The 20,798-nt window shown below is 32.8% G+C and overlaps 1 protein-coding gene and 1 pseudogene across 1 annotated transcript; both read left to right on the forward strand.

Annotated features, from left to right (window-relative positions):
- Window positions 1-1,678: 1,678 nt before the first annotated feature.
- On the forward strand, window positions 1,679-2,918 carry LOC146957864 (uncharacterized; annotated as a pseudogene).
- A 7,352-nt stretch (window positions 2,919-10,270) lies between these two features.
- On the forward strand, window positions 10,271-11,338 carry LOC146957865 (uncharacterized). Its single transcript, XM_085751260.1, has one exon. It carries the CDS (start codon window positions 10,271-10,273, stop codon window positions 11,336-11,338), a length of 1,068 nt encoding a protein of 355 aa, XP_085607386.1.
- The last annotated feature ends 9,460 nt before the right edge of the window (window positions 11,339-20,798 follow it).

Consider the following 20,798-nt stretch of genomic DNA (forward strand, 5'->3'; position numbering starts at 1 on the left):
TGTTCCTTGGTTCCTTTTTATCTGTAGTTTCTGAATTAGGGTTCACACACTCACACTCGAATCATCCCTTCCATCCACTGCAGGTCGTTCAACTATGCAAATCAGTTCATTGGTATGCTCCTCAATCCTCCTTCACTCCATTTATTTTTTGGTTTTATTATTTATTTTGAATTGGAATTAGTAGTAATAATAATTTTGTGAATAATAAAGATGAAGAACTTCCAAATCGGCGATGATAAACTAGGGTTTCTCAAGGCAGTGAAAGCTGCGTTTGAATATAACAAAATAAAGTATCATCAATTTTTAAAACTCCTGAAATATTTGAGGGCTGGAGGAAGAATTGATACAAGAGGTGTCATGACTAGAGTGAAGAGACTGTTTAAAGGACATAAAGATTTAATTTTGGGATTCAACACCTTCCTTCCAACTGGTTAGTTACTACTTTTTCCATTGCACTTCACATTTGTTCACACTTTTCTGTTGTTTTTTATTTTTTTGCTATATGTTTCTACCATATATCTTTATCTGCATCTTTTAACAAGATAATTTTTTAGGAGCATTTTCTATGTGTAGTTACATCACTTACATTGTTGAAATATTTATGTCTATTATTTATGTGTGGTTTAACGAACCATGTAATTGTTCATCATGTTAGTTTATCTACGTATTGTATTGCTGTGATCCTTGAAGGTATTTCTATTTTCTTTTTTCTTTTCTCTTTTTAGTGTGAGTATAAAATGCAATATGCATTTGATGGGATTCTAATTTGTTTAACTAATGTTTTTAGAAAGTGAATATTTTTTATGAAGTGCGTTTTCATAACTTTCTTATGAAATGGTTTCAGCTATTACTAAAAATATATATGTCTCATTGGATAATTATATCATTGGATATAATATATCATGGATAGATCTTTATAGAGTTGAGTTGCTTGATCCATGTAACCGATCACACTTAGTAGAATAAGACTTGATTAATTTTTGTTTTAGGGGAAGAATTGATTGTTGTTGTTATATATTTTACTGATGTATGAGAACTATATTTATGATGGAAAAGTACACAAGGTTTCAAAAACTTATTTCAATAATTTTTTTAGAAGTTGAATTGTACTTTAGGACCTGTTTGGATTGACTTATTTCAGCTTATCTACTAACGTGAGCTTGGTTAGACTGTTTACTAGAACTTATGAAAATAGCTTATGACAATTTTCATAAGCTTTTTTCAACTTATTTTCATAAGTTTTCCAATATGGTATATAAAACCAAATTATAGCATATACTAAAACAATTTAACATTATTTTATCTTTTGCTATAAAAATATAGTTTATGTAAATCTATACATAAGCGTTTATCATGATAAGTTATTTATCCAAACAACCCTAAATGTCTTCACGTAGATCTTTGGAAGCTATTTGATCTAGTATCTCAAAACTATGAAGAGTATTCTCATAAATATATATGTTGTATTTTTTTTTTGTTCATGCAACTAAAACCCTTATCACCTTGTAGGTTATTCATGTTATTCATTTTTTTCTTTGACAGCAGAAATTATTTATCTCCTCATTTTCCATGATATTATCAAATACACAATAAAATATCTTATGTTTTAGAAATAAATAAAATCAAAACATATGGTTAGAAATCAACTAACACTATCCTTGTTGTGATAAAAGGGAAAAAGGTGAAGAAGGTAGAAGAGAACTATGAACTTCCTTTGGATGTGTTTGGTATCACTTACAAAATATTAGATTTTGACGACCTATTTCAGTTTTCCGGCGTGTGCAAGAATTGGAGGACTTTTCATAAATTTTACTGGAGAAATTTTTTGGCATCCCAAGAACCATTACTTCTTGCGATATCGCCTTATGCTAAGAGTTATTATTCCTTTATTAGCATACCCAACTAAAAAGTTTATCACTTGGAGATGATGGATTACTTCATCCGCTCTAACTATGTTACATATTCTAGCCGATATTTTATACTGGCAAAGGCCAATAATTCATTTCTACTAATCGATCCATTTACAAGAATAATGAAATCAATTCCCCCTACCTCTGAAGGTAAAAAAAAGGGCAACCCGGTGCACTGAAGCTCCCGCATATGCAGGGTCCGGGAAGGGGTCCCACCATTTGGTGTATTGTACGCAGCCTTACCCTGTGTTTACACAAGAGGAAAACTTGAACCCGTGAAGGTAACTCTTCTTTAACTATGCGTGCCTTGCTTGCTTTTATCAAATGCTCTGAGGAATTTGTCTTTGTGGTTTTATGCAAACAACTACGTTTGCATGTCTATCAATCTCGAAATTGTGGATGGGTTACTTATTCAACAATAGAAAATAGAGAGTGGGTTGTTGACTTTGTGGTTTTGCATGATATAATATATGTCATCACTAACAAGGCCAAGATAGGGGTACTGAGCTTGAATTCTGCAAATATTAAATTTCTTAAATTGAGGAGTGCTCCAGCTATAGCAATTCCTATGTTCCTTAAGTTGGTTATTTGTGATGAGTAACTTTTAGTACTTTATTTATTGTCCAAGGAAACAATTGTGTACAAGATAGACTTCTCAACCATGAATTATTTCAGACTAGAAACTTTGGGCAACATTGCATTATTTTCTATTTCGATTGGTTTGAAGAAAAATTGTTATGCGTTGAGCAACCCGAACAAGTGGGGATATGAGAGCAACTCTGTGTATTACACTAGTGTTTATTCAACATTATGCAACGTTTATTCAAGGGATGATAAAAAATTGCAAAAATGCATTACACTCCCAGCTCCTCTTGAATCTCATCCTACAATTGTTGTTTGGAAGGTCGATTGGTGTTTTAGGCATTTGCAATATGAGGTAGATTATTCTCTAGTTAAGTAACTTGCATATTGTACATTGTGTTACTTTTGGTGTTTGTGTTTTGACATATTTCCTTTTTGTTTGCCAATAATTTGACTAATGTAGAAAAAACTTTTGATGGTTTATAGTTTCAATATTATACAAGTATTGAGATACAAGAATATATTAAATGCGTTGGACATTAATAGTTTGAGTTCTTTTGGTATTTTCAGTTTTCGTTTTTGTTCATTAAATAAATATTAGAAAATGCATTTTATAGGAATAAGAAGAAAAAAAATTAAAGCCTAATGAAGGTTGCCCCTAAACATCAAATCAAATATGTAAGACAAGGCGGAGGAAAGCAAGTGTAAGACCCGTAATTTTGAAAATAAATAAATATTAATAATATAATATTATGTTACTTCGTCTATTTTAAAATATGATCAAATAAAAATAAATAATACATTCGACGATGAATTTTTATCGCTACTCGAATATTTTGTAGTTTTTGTCGCGATAGCAACTCATGATAAATTTTCAGAAAATTTTTCGAGAATTTAATTTTCAGTCTCTTCCACAAACGGAAATTTTACCGTGTTTAATTTTTAAAAACAAACTCCGTTTTGTACGAATTTTTTTTGTATAGACTCATAAAATTATTTATGATAGATTTATGCAATAAAAATATTTTTTCCATCAAAAATTTTCTCATAAGAAAACGTCGTAGAGAATACTCGAATAAAAAGTAATTTTATCGATAAAAACGACATTTTTATCAGTATCATGTATCACCATAAATTGTATTCATACGCAACGAAAATTAACTTGGTGATCAATTAAGAATGAATGGGTAAGATTTAGAGCACATGTATTTCAATCCAATTACATTTAATCCTATCTTATTTAGTTAGAAATCTTGGTGACCAAGAATAAGAGAAGGGCCAAGATGTAATGAACATGCTTCTACTATGATCCAATGGCTAGAAATTGTTGTGGTTGTTTTATAAGTGAACCAATGCAAACCAAATTCATATCCTCTCATCTCATTTTTCTTTCTTCTGTCACGGTTCTCTCTCTCTCTTGTCTCTCTCTTCTCTCTTCTCTCTTCTCTCTTATGTCTTCTCTCTTCTTCCTTTATGTTTCTCTCTCTTCTTTTCTATCTTCTATAAAAATGTTCACTTCTACATTCACATAGATCAAACATTTCTCATTGCATCCTTTCCTTTCCACTCTCTTCTTTCTTCCTTCTTCACTCTTCTTTATTCTTCTCTCTCCCTCGTTACTCTTCTATGTTCTTCCATCTTTCTTACTTCTTCTTTCCTCTTGTTCTACAAAAACATTTCTACCTCTATATACATATACACCACAAACCAAAACCATATCAATTTAAAAGGTTGGATTCTTTTAAGCGTTCACTTTTCTTTCTTGTTCCTTTTGCTTTCGAATTATTGCTACATATTTCATTTTTGACCTTATCCCTTCTCGGCCATATTCTCACTTCACTTGGTATGTTGTATTTTATGATCCTTCTATATACTTTTCACTAAATTATTAGAAAAACTTCATCCATGACCATGCATATATGTTGTTGTGAACATGGGATCACATGACGTATGCTATCCTATTTCCCCAATTTTAACTACTAGAAAGATGATTGGTGTTTTGTCAACCACTTAAATTATAGATTTAATCCAAGATAATAGAGAATAAGTAAATACATGACCATTTATTAATTTTTTATAATTTTATCAGTTGATCCTAATTAATAATATCAACTATGTGTTGCTTCACCATCACCACAGTGATTTTAAACATTGTTTCATTATTTTTCTATTCTCCAAAAAAAATGGGCACACGGATCTTTTCCTCTTTGATATTCACTCTATATTTAGCCTTATACCTTCTTTCCTTTATTTAATCATTTCTAAAATTGATTTTAATTTAAAGGAAAAGAATAGGAAATTAGATGGATGCACTCTCTAAAAACCGATTCCAACTCATTCATACTAGTAATAAAAAGAAAGTGTATATATAGAGCCACTTGAGGATTTGTTGACCGAGTTTTGGATGTCTGGGTCAGTGTCTTTCTTTTTTTTATAATTTAATGTTAGTATTTTTGTTAAGGAATGGATTTTGGTAGAGAAAATTTCATCTTTTTGTGAAGGTTACGATTTTAAATAATAATGAAAAAAAAAAGTGGACAAAGTAACAAAAATAATTTTACTATATTTTTATGATTCCTGAAGATGAACCTTGATAATTGTAAGTTTCTTCTTGATGAGAAAAAAATAAAATAATGTCTAGTCTCTCCTTTTCACGGTACACATTTATAGGCTTTAATTTTCATTTTTACTTCTATATTAACCTTGTTAGTGTTGTTCATGAACACTATGAACATTTAGTTCACTTTAGAAGAAGAATAGAGAACATGTAGGACTTTGATTTCTCTTCAAACCATCACTACTAAGAGCATAATCATGGACTTGTAAAACATAAATATTAAGTAAATTTGGTAGACTTCCTTAAAAATAAAGGGTAATTTAGTAGACTTAAGAGTTATAGTCATGGACTTTAAAAAGGATAATTAGACACTAAAAATACTATTATATTTAGAATAGAAAGTTTAGAATTTAATTTTTATCTATGGGCTGGATTTTCTCATACCAACGTTTGTAGAAAAATAAATTGGTGTATTATGATACGAGTCCTTTAGAATAAAATATTTGATTAAATTGTCATTTGACTTAGAAATAATGAATATATAATGTTCGTGTCGTTGTTGATTAATTTGGGCTGCACGTTTAAAGTTTTAACGAACTTAAAAGAGTTCGAGAATGAAGTAAAAACAGAAGAGACATCGTCAAACCTTTTTAGAAATAAAAACGTTAAGACTTGTTTAAAACAGGATAACCTTAAATCTAAGCATTTTTTTTAATCAAAAGTTCTTTTGACATGTTAGTTTATTTTAGAAAAAAGACATCTAAAAATGTTAACTTTCATCAAAAGAAATAAAATAAATAATAATAGTAACAATAAAACCTGGCCTTATTCTCGATCTTCAACATCGTAGTCTCCTTTGGTAGAAACTAGCCGAGTTCTATCATTCTTGCTTTCTCTCAAGTCCGGTCATCTCTCTTTGCACTCCTTTAGTTTTCTTTTCCGTTTCCTTGAGTGTCAGTGTCATGAACTTTGAGAGACAAGTGAGGGTTGAGTGAGACTAAAGTGAGATTGTAGGAGAGTTTGAGTGAGAGTTTAGAGAAATGAGTAAAATGAGAAATAAAAGCATTTAATTGGAATGGTATTGGATTCTTGGGGGACTTTGATGACTAAAAGAAGTAAAAGAGAGAAAGACATATTGTTTTGATGAAAAGATATTTGAGGTAAGGGCACCTATCCATTTGTAGATATATTTATATATGATAATTTATTAAGTATAATTGCTCCGTATTTTCATGCGTGTTTGATGATGCTTAAATTCCAAGGTGAATAAATGAATATATATATATATATATATATATATATATATATATGTATATATATGCAGTCATTTATGAATGAGATTAATGATTTACATATGCTTATGCTAAAATTAAGATATTGCATATTATTAGAAATACTTAGCATATAAGGGGAATCATATGCTCATGCATTTCATAGTAAACGTGACCACTAGAGATGAGTCACGAGGTGCACACCGGAGAGGTGGCACGGGGTGTATTTTAAAACCACCTTATCCCGTAGTGGATCATTGAGTCTCATAGATGAGTAGATACTCATCTCCTTTGTGGAGTTGCCACAACCCTCTGCGGAGCGGTATTAATTCCGGAATCATATGCATCGACATATAGGCATTGCATTAGGAATCGAGTCTTAATTATCTTTATTATGAGCATTATTTCTCTAGTTGTGTCTTGTAAATTATTCAGTTGACATACAAGGCTCTATATAACTCCGACGTTCATTTTGGAAAAGGAACCTTTAATTTATTTTGTGAATAAAAGTTTATAACTTGAGCTTAAAAAGGTTTAACAGTTTTCTTTCGTTTTCGTTAAAAAAAAAAAAAAAAAAACTAACACAATTTTTGGTGCTGAAAAACGGGGCGTTACATCAAGGGAGGGAAGAAATCTATTTTCTTTAAATCTTAGATTGAAGTAGCTCCAAATTTAGTCAACCAATCAACCTAACTCTCAAGATATGCATTTACAACAAGCCCCACTCAAGTTATTTGAAATGCATATGTTTAACCAAAGAAGCATATGGATGAATATAAGAAACCTCATATTGGTCAACTTGACAACTATTAAAGAGTAAACTTAAACACCTTTTTTGTCCCTTATCTTTATATCAGAGTTCATATTGGTCCCTTATTTAAAAAAGGTGCATATAGGTCCCTAGTTAACCGGGTAGACAATGTAGGATTAAAAGAGCATTTGTCATTAAGATAGTACCCTCATCTTGTAATATTCAAGTTAGAACTGCTCGATCTTTACCTCCCAACTTTATGGTAGCTGTGAGTTAGTTACGAGAGCTGTGAGTTAGTTACTCTCTCATTTTATTTAGGCTAAATTACCTTTTTGGTCCCTTAACTATTTAATTGGTTTCGATTTGGTCCCTTAACTAAATTTTGAATTATTTTGGTCCCTTAACTTTCTCTTGTTACACATTTTGGTCATTTCCGTTAAATTTAATTAAAAAAACGTTAGGGTTTAATAAAAAAATATTAACTGTTGTACACGTGTCATTATGACATTGGCTCTGGAAATTTTTATTATATTTTTTTCCTTATCTTCAACTTCTTCATTAAAATTTCTAGATCTGTTTCACATTTTCCAGATCTTCATCTTCTCACAGCAAAAAAAAAAAAAAAAATCTTTTCTTCTCTCTTCTCTTTTCAACAACCACAAATACCCAATCTCAATTTCAACAACAACAATTCCATCAAATCATTTCAACAAATTATTTGAGCAACAACAATTTCAACAATTCCAGCAAAATTTCTTTCTCAAATCATTTCTTTCTCAAATCGTAAATTGTTGAATTCGTTTTCCCCAATTCTGGAACCCTAATCGTTTTTCCGTTTTCCCCAATCGAAGAACCATAATCGATTGTTTGCTGTGTTATGATTATTGAGAGTGTGATTTGTGAGCGGTTTGCTGTGTTTGTTGTTTTTCTGTGTTTGTTGTCATGGATGTGGTGCGATTTGTGTGCCTCATTTGCTGTTTTTCTATTTGGTCTTTGGACTTATGGTTTTGGGTTATGATTATTGAGAGTTGAAAGATGATGAAGATTATGATTATGATTTTTGTTTATGCTTTTGGAATTTGTATGGAAAAGATTCTGGGAAGATGAGTTAGAAATGATTTTTCTTGTTAATGGTTTTTGTTATAAAATTTGGATTTCTTTTTGTTTATGAAGTTCTGGGTTTGTGTATGAATTTTATGAGTTTCTAGGTTTTTTTCTTGTTGTTGTTGCTGAGTTATAAACTCTAACGTTTTTTAATTAAATTTAACGGAAAGGACCAAAATGTGTAACGGAGAGAAAGTTAAAGGACCAAAATAATTCAAAAGAGAAAGTTAAGGGACCAAAATAATTCAAAATTTAGTTAAGGGACCAAACCGAAACCAATTAAATAGTAAAGGGACCAAAAAGGTAATTTAGCCTTTTATTTAAGGTAAAAAGTCCTCTTTTTAATTCGGTTTTTGGTAATCAATTTATAAAAGGATTAGAGTATTGCTCTCTCCACCAAAGGTTTTCTCTCCTTTTCTCTCATTTTTCATTCATGGATAATGCAATCTATAAACTCCAATAATTATAACAACTTCTAAAGTCACACACATAATAAGTTGCGATATATTGAGAGTGTAAAACATTTTACATTGACATTGCATGAAAATTAAACTGAAATAAAAATCAACAAACAATTCAATACAAATATAATTCAAAACATTATTGAGCAGAATTCTAAAACTAAAGCGATAATTTGCAATATGACCTTTTTGATTATCAATAAATTGTTTCATGTTATAAATATTAATAGTGGATGTCCAAATAGCAAATTGGTTAATGGGCCATTCCACTAGGTTATTGGGCTTAGTTCATATGCTACTCTATTTCCCTATAAATAGAGCTCATTGTAACATTCATAAACACATCAGTGAATAAGAATACTTCTCCTTATTCTCTCTTCTTCTCCTTCTCTCTACTTCTGTCTCTATTTACTTATATTTATAACACGTTATCAGCACGCTCTAATCAACTAAGAAGGTACATAACTCTTCTTAATCTATTATAGTAGATTGTAATTTTGTATCGATGATTATAGGCTATTGTTGTAATTCCATCAATTTGGAATCAATGCCTTATAGATACACTTTATCGTTATTATGCAAATTATATACTGTTTGTTTATTTTTTAATTAAAAAATTCAAGCATCCCTGAAGGATTGCATAAAAGATTGATCATATCTATAATATAGTTCCTGAAGAACTATATTCAAAAAGAAACGCATCCCTAAAGGATTGCTTAAAAACTCAAACTGTTTTCCAATGAATTCCTGATGAATTCAAAGGTGCTGCATCCCTGAAGGATTGCTTAAAAACTCAAATTGTTATCCAATAAATTCCTGATGAATTCAAAGATGTTGCATCCCTGAAGGATTGCTTAAAAAAAAACACAATTTTTACTGAATTCCAGATGAATTCAACAAAGATACGTCCCTGAAGGATTGTAAAAATGAATTAATTATATTTATTATATTTTTGATCAAGATAAAATTTATTATATAGTTCCAGAAGAACTCAAAAAGAATTCAGTAAGTATTTTAATATCCCTGAAGGATTGCAAAACTAACACAATTTTCATTATTTTTTTTTATCGTAAATTTGCTCTATTTTAGTATGATCATCTTTAGTGTTTATTTTAATATTTGTGATGAATAATATCTTAATGTGCAAGAATAGTGACAAATTTTTTTAATATGAATTTTATTGTATTTTAATATTGTAATCAATAGTATTTTAATATGCATGAATAATTACCATATTAAAACATTATGTCATTATGGTTAGCATTATATCATTATGGTCACAGAGTATTAACATATGAAACAAAACCATGAATATTTTAAATTTTAAAAGTTAATTTATTAATTTACTTATGTTTACGCATGTCTATCCCAAGGAACAAATTAAGTTCTTAATGCTTCATAATAATAGTGATATTGTTACTTAATGATTTTCCCTTTTACTATTATTCTTCCATTAAAACTTCCTTAGTATAAAACAAACTTATTGCGAAACAATTTTTTTTTTAGGGAATGCAACCTTAAGGTATATATTACGAAACAAATTTCACTTTTATTATTAAGTTTTCACTTAAAATATTTATTAGTTGTATTTTATCTAACTTGATTAATCTTATAATTTGATGATAGTAGTAAGAATGTCAAATCTCTCAAAACTCCACTTTGAGGCCCTTAACATTTCTGGAGACAACTATTTGACTTGGGCCGTAGATGCTGAAATGTTCTTAGCTGCTGAAGGAAATGGAGATGCCATAAAAGAAGGAAATATGGCATCCGAGCAACAAAAAGCAAAAGTATTGATATTCCTTCGTCATCATATTAATGAAGCACTTAAGAATGAATACCTCACTGTGAAAGATCCACTTGTGCTCTGGAATAAACTAAAAGAAAGATACGAGCACTTGAAAGCCATTATCCTCCCAAAAGCTAGGTATGATTGGATGCACTTGCGCTTACAGGACTTTAAATCTGTAACTGCCTATAATTCTGAAGTATACAAAATTACTTCTCAATTAGAATTGTGTGGTGAAAAGGTAACAGATGCGGATCTGTTAGAGAAAACATTTTCAACCTTTCATGCATCCAATATGCTCCTGCAGCAGCAATACCGTGAAAAGGGGTTTCAAAAATACTCTGAATTAATTTCTTGTCTTCTGGTTGCTGAACAGAATAATGAGCTATTAATGAAAAATCATGAAGCTCGCCCTGCTGGTGTAGCTCCATTCCCTGAAGTGAATGCATCACAACACAATCACTTTGGAAAAGCTCGTGGTCGTGGACGCGGTCGTGGTCGCGGTCGAGGTCGTGGCAATGTACATGGTCGCGGTCGTGGTCATGCCCACAATCCTAATGGAAATTTCAAAAATCCATTTTTCCACCAGAAGTGGAAAAATAATGAAAAGAATGAAAACGAAAAAGGTGGACAAAGTAGCAAAACAAATGAAAATCTCTGCTATCGATGTGGGGGCAAAGGTCATTGGTCTCGTACATGTCGTACTCCAAAGCATTTGGTTGACCTTTATCAGCAATCACTGAAAAACAAAGAAAAAAAGGTTGAAACTCATTATGCTTATAATGATGGTGATGATGCTGATTATGATATTTATGGTGACATGGATACTACTCCTTTGGATATTGGTGATTTCTTTGAAGATCCAAATGGAAAAATTGATCACCTTATTGGAGATGGAACCGTGAAGAAGTAGTTTTTTTTTATGATAGTAATAAAGTCTTATGTTTTAGTGTGTTTTGAATTTCTCCATGTTAAGTGTGTTTTTGAATTTCTCAATGTTATTGACAATGTCATTTTATGATAATAAAAGTTATTTCCTCGTCGTTTAAATAATTACTTATCATTCTTATTCTTCTTGTTTATGTATTTTTTTATTTTGTTTCTATTTTTATAGAATGAGTAGCTATGGAGAAATGTGTCTCGCTGATAGTGCAACTACCCACACAATTCTCAAAGATAAAAAATATTTTTCTTACCTATTAAAAGGAGAATCGAACGTTAATACCATATCTGGTACTACTAAGATAATTGAAGGCTCCGGAAGAGCTAATATATCATTATGTGGAGGGACAAAATTATATATTAAGAATGCGTTGTACTCACCTAAGTCCCATAGAAATTTATTAAGTTTCAAAGATATTCGCCTGAATGGATACCATCTCGAAACAAGAAACGAAGAAAGTGTTGAATATCTTTGCATTACAAAACATGACTTAGATAAAACATGTGTATTGGAAAAACTACCTGCTTTTTCCTCTGGATTGTACTACACTTACATTAGTACAATTGAAGCAAATGTAATTGTAAACCAGAAGTTTACAAATCATGATAACTTTGTGGTTTGGCATGAACGGTTGGGCCATCCCGGATCTATAATGATGCGAAAAAATTGAAAATTCATGTGGTCATCAATTGAAGAGCTGGGAGATTCTTCAATCTAATAAATTTTCATGCACTTCTTGTTCACAAGGGAAGTTAATAACTCGACCATCACCAACAAAAATTGGAAATGAATCTCTAAATTTTTTAGAACGTATACATGGTGATATTTGTGGGCCAATACACCCACCGTGTAGACCATTTAGATATTTTATGGTTTTAATCGATGCATCAACTAAATGGTCACATGTTTGTTTATTGTCAACACGCAACCAGGCGTTTGCGAGATTGCTAGCTCAATTAATTCGAATAAGAGCTCACTTCCCTGATTATCCTGTAAAGAAAATACGTCTTGATAATGCTTCAGAGTTTTCATCTCAAGCATTCAATGAGTATTGCATGTCCATTGGAATTGACATTGAACATCCTGTAGCACATGTCATACACAAAATGGACTTGCAGAATCATTTATTAAGCGCTTAAAGTTAATTGCAAGACCACTTCTGATGAGATGTAAACTCCCAATTTCCACTTGGGGACATGCAATTCTGCATGCTGCAACATTGATTCGCATTAGGCCAACCAGTTATCATGACTCTTCCCCTTTGAAATTGGTTTTTGGTCAAGAACCTAATATTTCCCATCTACGAATTTTTGGATGTGCGGTGTATGTTCCAATTTCTCCACCACAACGCACTAAGATGGGTCCTCAAAGAAGGTTGGGAATATACGTTGGATATGAATCTCCATCAATTATAAAGTATCTCAAGCCCACAACAGGAGATTTATTTACAGCTAGATTTGCTGATTGTCACTTTGATGAATCAAATTTCCCAACATTAGGGGGAGAGAAAATGCAGCTGAAAAAGGAGATCAGTTGGAATGAACTTTCATTGTCTCATCTTGATCCTCGAACTAAACAATGTGAACTAGAAGTTCAAAAGATAATTCATTTGCAAAGCTTAGGAAACCAATTGCCAAATGCATTCACTGATCCAAAAGGTGTGACTAAATCATACATACCAGCTGCTAATGCTCCAATAAAAATGGATGTTCCTGTTGGACTATCTCATATTGCAAACAAGTCTCAACCACGCATGAAGCGTGGTAGACCAGTCGGTTCCAAAGATAAAAATCCTCGAGCAAGAAAAGGAGCTAAAAGAAAAGATGGTCCAAATGAGGATATAGAAACTTTAAAAGAACCTTCTGACATAATCAATATTTCAGTTCCAGAAGAAGCTGATCAGGTACCTGAAATACATGAAAATCAAGAGATCTCAATAAATTATGTCACTAATGGAATACAATGGAACCGACATGAAGTCAACGTTGACGATATTTTTGCATATAATATAGCGCTAAATATGATGAATGATAACGAGGATCATGAACCTAGGTCTATTAAAGATTGTAGACAAAGCGAGAATTGGCCAAAATGGAAAGATGCAATTGAAGCAGAATTAAACTCGCTCAACAAGAGAAAAGTCTTTGGACCTGTCGTCCGAACACCTAAAGGTGTGAAACCAGTTGGGTATAAATGGGTGTTTGTGCGAAAACGTAACGAGAATGGTGAAATTGCAAGATATAAAGCAAGACTCGTTGCTCAAGGATTTTCGCAAAGACCTGGGATTGACTTTAATGAGACATATTCACCTGTAGTTGATGCAACTACTTTTAGATATTTAATTAGTCTTATAGCTCATGAAGGGCTAAATTTGCACATGATGGATGTGGTCACTGCCTACTTGTATGGCTCACTTGATAGTGACATCTACATGAAGATCCCTGAAGGATTTAACTTGCCTGATGCAAATAGTTCAGGATCTAGGGAAGACTACTCCATAAAATTAAATAAGTCTCTCTATGGGCTAAAACAATCTGGACGCATGTGGTATAATCGCCTCAGTGAATATTTGCTAAAGGAGGGATACAAAAATGACTCTGTTTGTCCATGTATTTTTATGAAAAGATCTGAAAATGAATTTGCTATAATTGTTGTCTATGTTGATGACATAAACATTATTGGGACTCCCGAAGAGCTTCCAAAAGCCATAGATTGCCTGAAGAAAGAATTTGAAATGAAAGACTTGGGAAAGACAAAGTTTTGTCTCGGATTACAAATCGAACATTTAAATGATGGAATTTTTGTGCATCAAGAAACTTACATAGCAAAAGTGTTAAAACGTTTCTACATGGACAAATCTCATCCATTGCCGACTCCAATGGTTGTTAGATCACTAGATGTGGAGAAAGATCCTTTTAGACCTCGAGAAGATGGTGAAGAACTACTTGGTCCTGAAGTACCATATCTTAGTGCAATAGGAGCACTAATGTACCTTGCTAATTATACGCGTCCAGATATATCATTTTCTGTCAACCTATTATCAAGATACAGTTCTTCACCTACACAAAGACATTGGAATGGGGTCAAGCATGTATTTCGTTATCTTCGAGGTACAATGGATATGGGTTTGTTTTATCCTAAAGTACCCAAACTAGAATTAATTGGTTATGCAGATGCAGGTTATTTGTCAGATCCTCATCATGGTAGATCACAAACAGGTTATTTGTTTACAAGTGGAGATACAGCAATTTCATGGAGATCTGTGAAACAGACAATAACAGCAACATCATCAAATCATGCGGAACTTTTAGCATTACATGAGGCAAGTAGAGAATGTGTTTGGTTACGATCCATGATTGAGCACATACAAAAGAATTGTGGTTTATCCTCCGGAAAAATGGATGCAACAATTATTTACGAAGATAACACGGCATGCATCGCTCAGTTGAAAGAAGGATACATTAAAGGAGACCGAACAAAACATATTTCTCCAAAATTCTTTTTCACTCATGATCTTCAGAAGAATGGTGATATCAGCATTCAACAAATTCGGTCGTGTGATAATCTTGCAGATGTTTTTACAAAGTCACTCCCATGTAAAGTTTTTGAGAAACTTGTACTAAAAATTGGTCTTTGTCGTCTAAGAGATATTTGTCTTCATGAGGGGGAGAAATAAATGTGTTCTGCACTCTTTTTCCCTTCACCTAGGCTTTATCCCATTGGGTTTTCCTGGTAAGGTTTTTAATGAGGCAGCTCACACTCAAAAGGATATTGTACTCTTTTTCCTTGACTAAATTTTTTCCCACTGGGTTTTTATTTTAGTAAGGTTTTAATGAGGCATATCCTCAATGGACATCCAAGGGGGAGTGTTATAAATATTAATAGTGGATGTCCAAATAGCAAATTGGTTAATGGGCCATTCCACTAGGTTATTGGGCTTAGTTCATATGCTACTATATTTCCCTATAAATAGAGCTCATTGTAACATTCATAAACACATCAGTGAATAAGAATACTTCTCCTTATTCTCTCTTCTTCTCCTTCTCTCTACTTCTGTCTCTATTTACTTATATTTATAACATTTCATAAGTTGATTTAATTTTTACCCATTTTTTTTGTGAACAAGCCAAATGAATATATATAACAATCAAGCGGTTCTCCTCATCACAAGACGCGCACAAAGAGAACACCAAGAATCAACAATATTACAACACATAAAAACAAAGCGCCGAAAAGGTAACACATGATATTACCCCATGTGAAAAATAGGATTAATCCACCACCGATGAATATCAATAATAAAAGTAGGATTGTTTGCCTTTAGCCACCAAAAAGTAGCACCTTAACTCGATCCAACATGGTGGCCTTAGTTTCATCCTTTTGTCGAAAAACAACGTGCATTTCTCTCGTGTTAAATAACCTAAATTGTAGCTAACCATACAATATGCATCAAAAACCTTATGTTCTTAGAATATCCACACAAAGAAGAAAAATACAAAACATGATAAGAGAAATGGAAAGGAGTCGCATAAAGAATACTCATCCATTGCCTAACTAAGCTCGATAAGCTGCCAAAAATATGACACCCAAAAAATAAATGATCTATAGATTCAGCATGCCCACACCCAGTAACACAAGCATTCAAGTTCGATTGAATTATACCACGCTGAACCAAATTGTCCTTAGTTGGAATGCGATTCCTGAATAGACGCCAAGCGTAAATAAATACTTTCAATGGTAGCATTTTATTCTAGATAATATTTTGAAAGTAATTACAATAATCATGGTATGTCACCTTCAAGGATTGATACACACATATGACAATAGAGCCTTTATCGGTGATAACTGCTGCTCCAAATAATCATTCACATCATCCTGCAAAACAATGTTAGATAATAATTCAGTGCACTCCATTCATAACTCCTCCTCCCAATCAAACAACCATCGCCGCCACTTCTAACCTTGCCCCACCTAAGCTCCAATCTAAAGCAGCCATATCAGCGACTGTTACATCCTTATTATCTACCAAATCAGACAACCTCATATATCTATCACAATGTGTCCCTCCCTCTAATCATCCATCTGTGTCCAAAACCAAGAATTCACCCCATCACCCACAACCCGAACCAAAGTATTGGCAAACCACCTACCCACCTCTAAAACCATCCTCCGCCTCATTACTTGCAACTGATTCCACAACACTGATCATGCACAACTACCCTCTCTCACCCTTCCTCCCTCCAAACAATATATTGTTACAAAAACCTTGAACCACAAACTATCCTTCTCCACATGCATCATCCAACACCACTTTTCTAACAAAGCCAAATTAAATTTCCTAATTCTTCTAACCCCCCAAACCTCTGTTCTTATTTTCTAAGCAAATTGCATCTCATCCAATCCATGGAAGTTTCCTCATTTCCTCACTCCCACCCTAAAAGAAACATTTAAATAAAGATTCGATAAAAGAGGTGATATATGTGTGAGTCTTGAAGAAGAAGAGGAAATAAAGCAGTAGCAAACACAATACCTATTTCAAAAAGTATCAAATGACCCCCCGCAGATAAATGACGACTCTTCCAACTCGACAAGTGATTTTTAATTCCGTCTAGTAAGAGATAATCTCCGACATCAATAACCCATCAATAACCCACCAACATGGTGGCCTTAGTTTCATCCTTTTGTCGAAAAACAACGTGCATTTCTCTCGTGTTAAATAACCTAAATTGTAGCTAACCATACAATATGCATCAAAAACCTTATGTTCTTAGAATATCCACACAAAGAAGAAAAATACAAAACATGATAAGAGAAATGGAAGGGAGTCGCATAAAGAATACTCATCCATTGCCTAACTAAGCTCGATAAGCTGCCAAAAATATGACACCCAAAAAATAAATGATCTATAGATTCAGCATGCCCACACCCAGTAACACAAGCATTCAAGTTCGATTGAATTATACCACGCTGAACCAAATTGTCCTTAGTTGGAATGCGATTCCTGAATAGACGCCAAGCGTAAATAAATACTTTCAATGGTAGCATTTTATTCTAGATAATATTTTGAAAGTAATTACAATAATCATGGTATGTCACCTTCAAGGATTGATACACACATATGACAATAGAGCCTTTATCGGTGATAACTGCTGCTCCAAATAATCATTCACATCATCCTGCAAAACAATGTTAGATAATAATTCAGTGCACTCCATTCATAACTCCTCCTCCCAATCAAACAACCATCGCCGCCACTTCCAACCTTGCCCCACCTAAGCTCCAATCTAAAGCAGCCATATCAGCGACTGTTACATCCTTATTATCTACCAAATCAGACAACCTCATATATCTATCACAATGTGTCCCTCCCTCTAATCATCCATCTGTGTCCAAAACCAAGAATTCACCCCATCACCCACAACCCGAACCAAAGTATTGGCAAACCACCTACCCACCTCTAAAACCATCCTCCGCCTCATTACTTGCAACTGATTCCACAACACTGATCATGCACAACTACCCTCTCTCACCCTTCCTCCCTCCAAACAATATATTGTTACAAAAACCTTGAACCACAAACTATCCTTCTCCACATGCATCATCCAACACCACTTTTCTAACAAAGCCAAATTAAATTTCCTAATTCTTCTAACCCCCCAAACCTCTGTTCTTATTTTCTAAGCAAATTGCATCTCATCCAATCCATGGAAGTTTCCTCATTTCCTCACTCCCACCCTAAAAGAAACATTTAAATAAAGATTCGATAAAAGAGGTGATATATGTGTGAGTCTTGAAGAAGAAGAGGAAATAAAGCAGTAGCAAACACAATACCTATTTCAAAAAGTATCAAATGACCCCCCGCAGATAAATGACGACTCTTCCAACTCGACAAGTGATTTTTAATTCCGTCTAGTAAGAGATAATCTCCGACATCAATAACCCACCAAAGCCTAACCCACCCCCCCCCCCCCCCCCCCCAGTCTCCGTGCAGCTTCAAGTCACGTTACTCTCACCAAGATAGAATCATGGTCACATCTGTAGTATATATCTAGTTTATAGAAGCGGAATGGCAATCGACACTGGTAGCCATCGGGTGTCTCCCTGACAGGATCCCTTCCCCATCCATGTGACATCTCTACCGGCGAAAACGAAAACCGCACGGTGGTCCTTAGTTTGAGCTAGGTAGCCGCCTCTCTCTACCCCATGCAGTAAATTACGTTCAGATACAAGGATGCAATTCGATTTGTAAAGTCTTGATGAGGCTATATTAGTAAAAGGATACAATGCCGTGTGGTTGCCACTAAAAATAAATGATTCAGTAAGCACCAATTGCAATTGCAATTGAATTGCGCAACCGTGTTTTAACTTTTCAACACTTTATCTTATGCGTCAACCTGTCGATAATATTGAACAGAACTTTTCAACTAATGTTTTTGGAAAAAATTTCAATTAAATATTTTTTTTTTTTTGTGTACAGCGTATTGAATTTTTTCCTCTCGCATTTATCCTTCTAAAGAGAAAAACAAAAACTACATAACGTGTCTTTTAATTGAATCAATAAACACTTTTTTCTAAAACGATAAATATTACTCCATCCATTTCATAATGAGTGTCACTTTAGCTAAAAAAAATTGTTTTAAAATGAATGTCACGTTACATTTTCAATACAACTTTAATTTTTTTCTTCCAACTCCACCTTCAATAAATACTCCAACTTTTCTCTCACACAATTTTCTATCTAACTTTAAGTTTGTCTTTTTCTTATAAAGTAAGAGCAGTTTAGTAAAAGTGTTATATCTAATGATTATTTCATTCCATTTCTTAATATGTGTGTTAAAATCTTAAACAACACTCATTATAAAACGGAAGGAGTAACATATATATTGTTACATGTTTTACTAAGAGTGAAATTAAATTATTTATCTTTTTATCGCTCAATTTCTCAATGGTTCCGGTTCAGGTTGAAAATAGAGTAGACTGTATTAGGCTTCGTAAGACCTGAATGACTTATAAAAAAAATTAAGGTATAAATCTGATATATAGTGTATCCTATCATAAACTTATATTTTGTTTTATTTTGGTCTTTCGAAATCTAATATGACATGTTAACCTATTTTAAAAGATAATCATATTTAAATGGTTATTTCATATAAACATATTTAAACTTGAATAGATTAATTAATTAATTAATTAATAGACCAATGAAAGTAAACTCCATTTTGATATTTATCATGACCTTTTAGAGAATTTGACTATATTATGATATCGTATTTTAATTTTAGTTTATAATAATACATTTAAATACACACATAAAAAATCAATTAAAGTGAGCCAGTTTGACTTTTTAAGAAAAAATATACAAAAAATTAAAGTAGACTAATATGCTTAAACTATCGAAAAAGATAACAATTTTTTTGTTATTTTTTTTATAATTTAATTCAAGTAATAGTGGTTTACGTTTAGAAATGTTGATAATGTTCGACCAATTGTAAAATTTTACTCTCAGTCATCATTTCTATGCCTTGTTCTCCTTTCAATTAACAAGTCTTTGATGGATCCACCTCTTCCTATCTTTTATAAGAAATGTAAGCAAGACTCATTCTAACACTATCTCAATCACTCTCTCTTATTGAATACAATGCATATTCCCATTTTATTTTTTTATAATGGATTCCATATAAAAATAGTGAGACACATATGAATTTTACATGTTAAAAAAAAATAAAGTTAAAAAAGAGTCAAAGTGAACGTTGATATTACCATAAAATTGCACTCCGTATGTTTAAACATCCTCAAACATCCATCTAGTGCTCTAGGTTCATCACAACTCACGTATTTTATATACTGACCTGGTGATATGGCAAGGTGTTTTATATTTGATTTTTTTCAATTAAAATAAATGTCCATAAGTATTTTTCTAATTTCATATTGACTTAGACTATTATCCATTGACTGACTATAACTAATATCGACATAAAGACCTTGTTGTTTTTCGATTAAAAATATACCGAACGAAATTACTGGGTGAGTCACGACCAGGTCGCTTTCTTTAAGACGTTTCGCGGCACTACCCTAGTTTGTGCAAGGTAGACTATCAACCACGCCGTCTCCAGGATAAAACAGCCCAGATCACTGTTACGAGTATATACTGCACAGTATATAGTCGCTCGAGAATTACACCTCAAAGTATGGTTCAATCGTTTGATCGAAGCCACTCGATACGGTACGTAACCGCTCTATTCGAAACCGACGGGACAGAAAGGAGTAGAAGAAGAAGAACGATTTTTTAAAATCGAAAGAGAGAAGAGAGAAAACCGCACAGGAAGCATCAACTGTGAGATTTTGGTGTGTAGAATGAGTGGGGGGAGCTCTCCTTTTATAGGCAGAGTTCGCGAGAATTACTTGGGGATTAAGTTTGCTTAATCCTTAA

This window comes from Medicago sativa, chromosome 1 (assembly GCF_051527215.1).
Source record: "Medicago sativa cultivar Bolivia chromosome 1, Bolivia_mono, whole genome shotgun sequence".
NCBI lineage: Eukaryota > Viridiplantae > Streptophyta > Magnoliopsida > Fabales > Fabaceae > Medicago > Medicago sativa.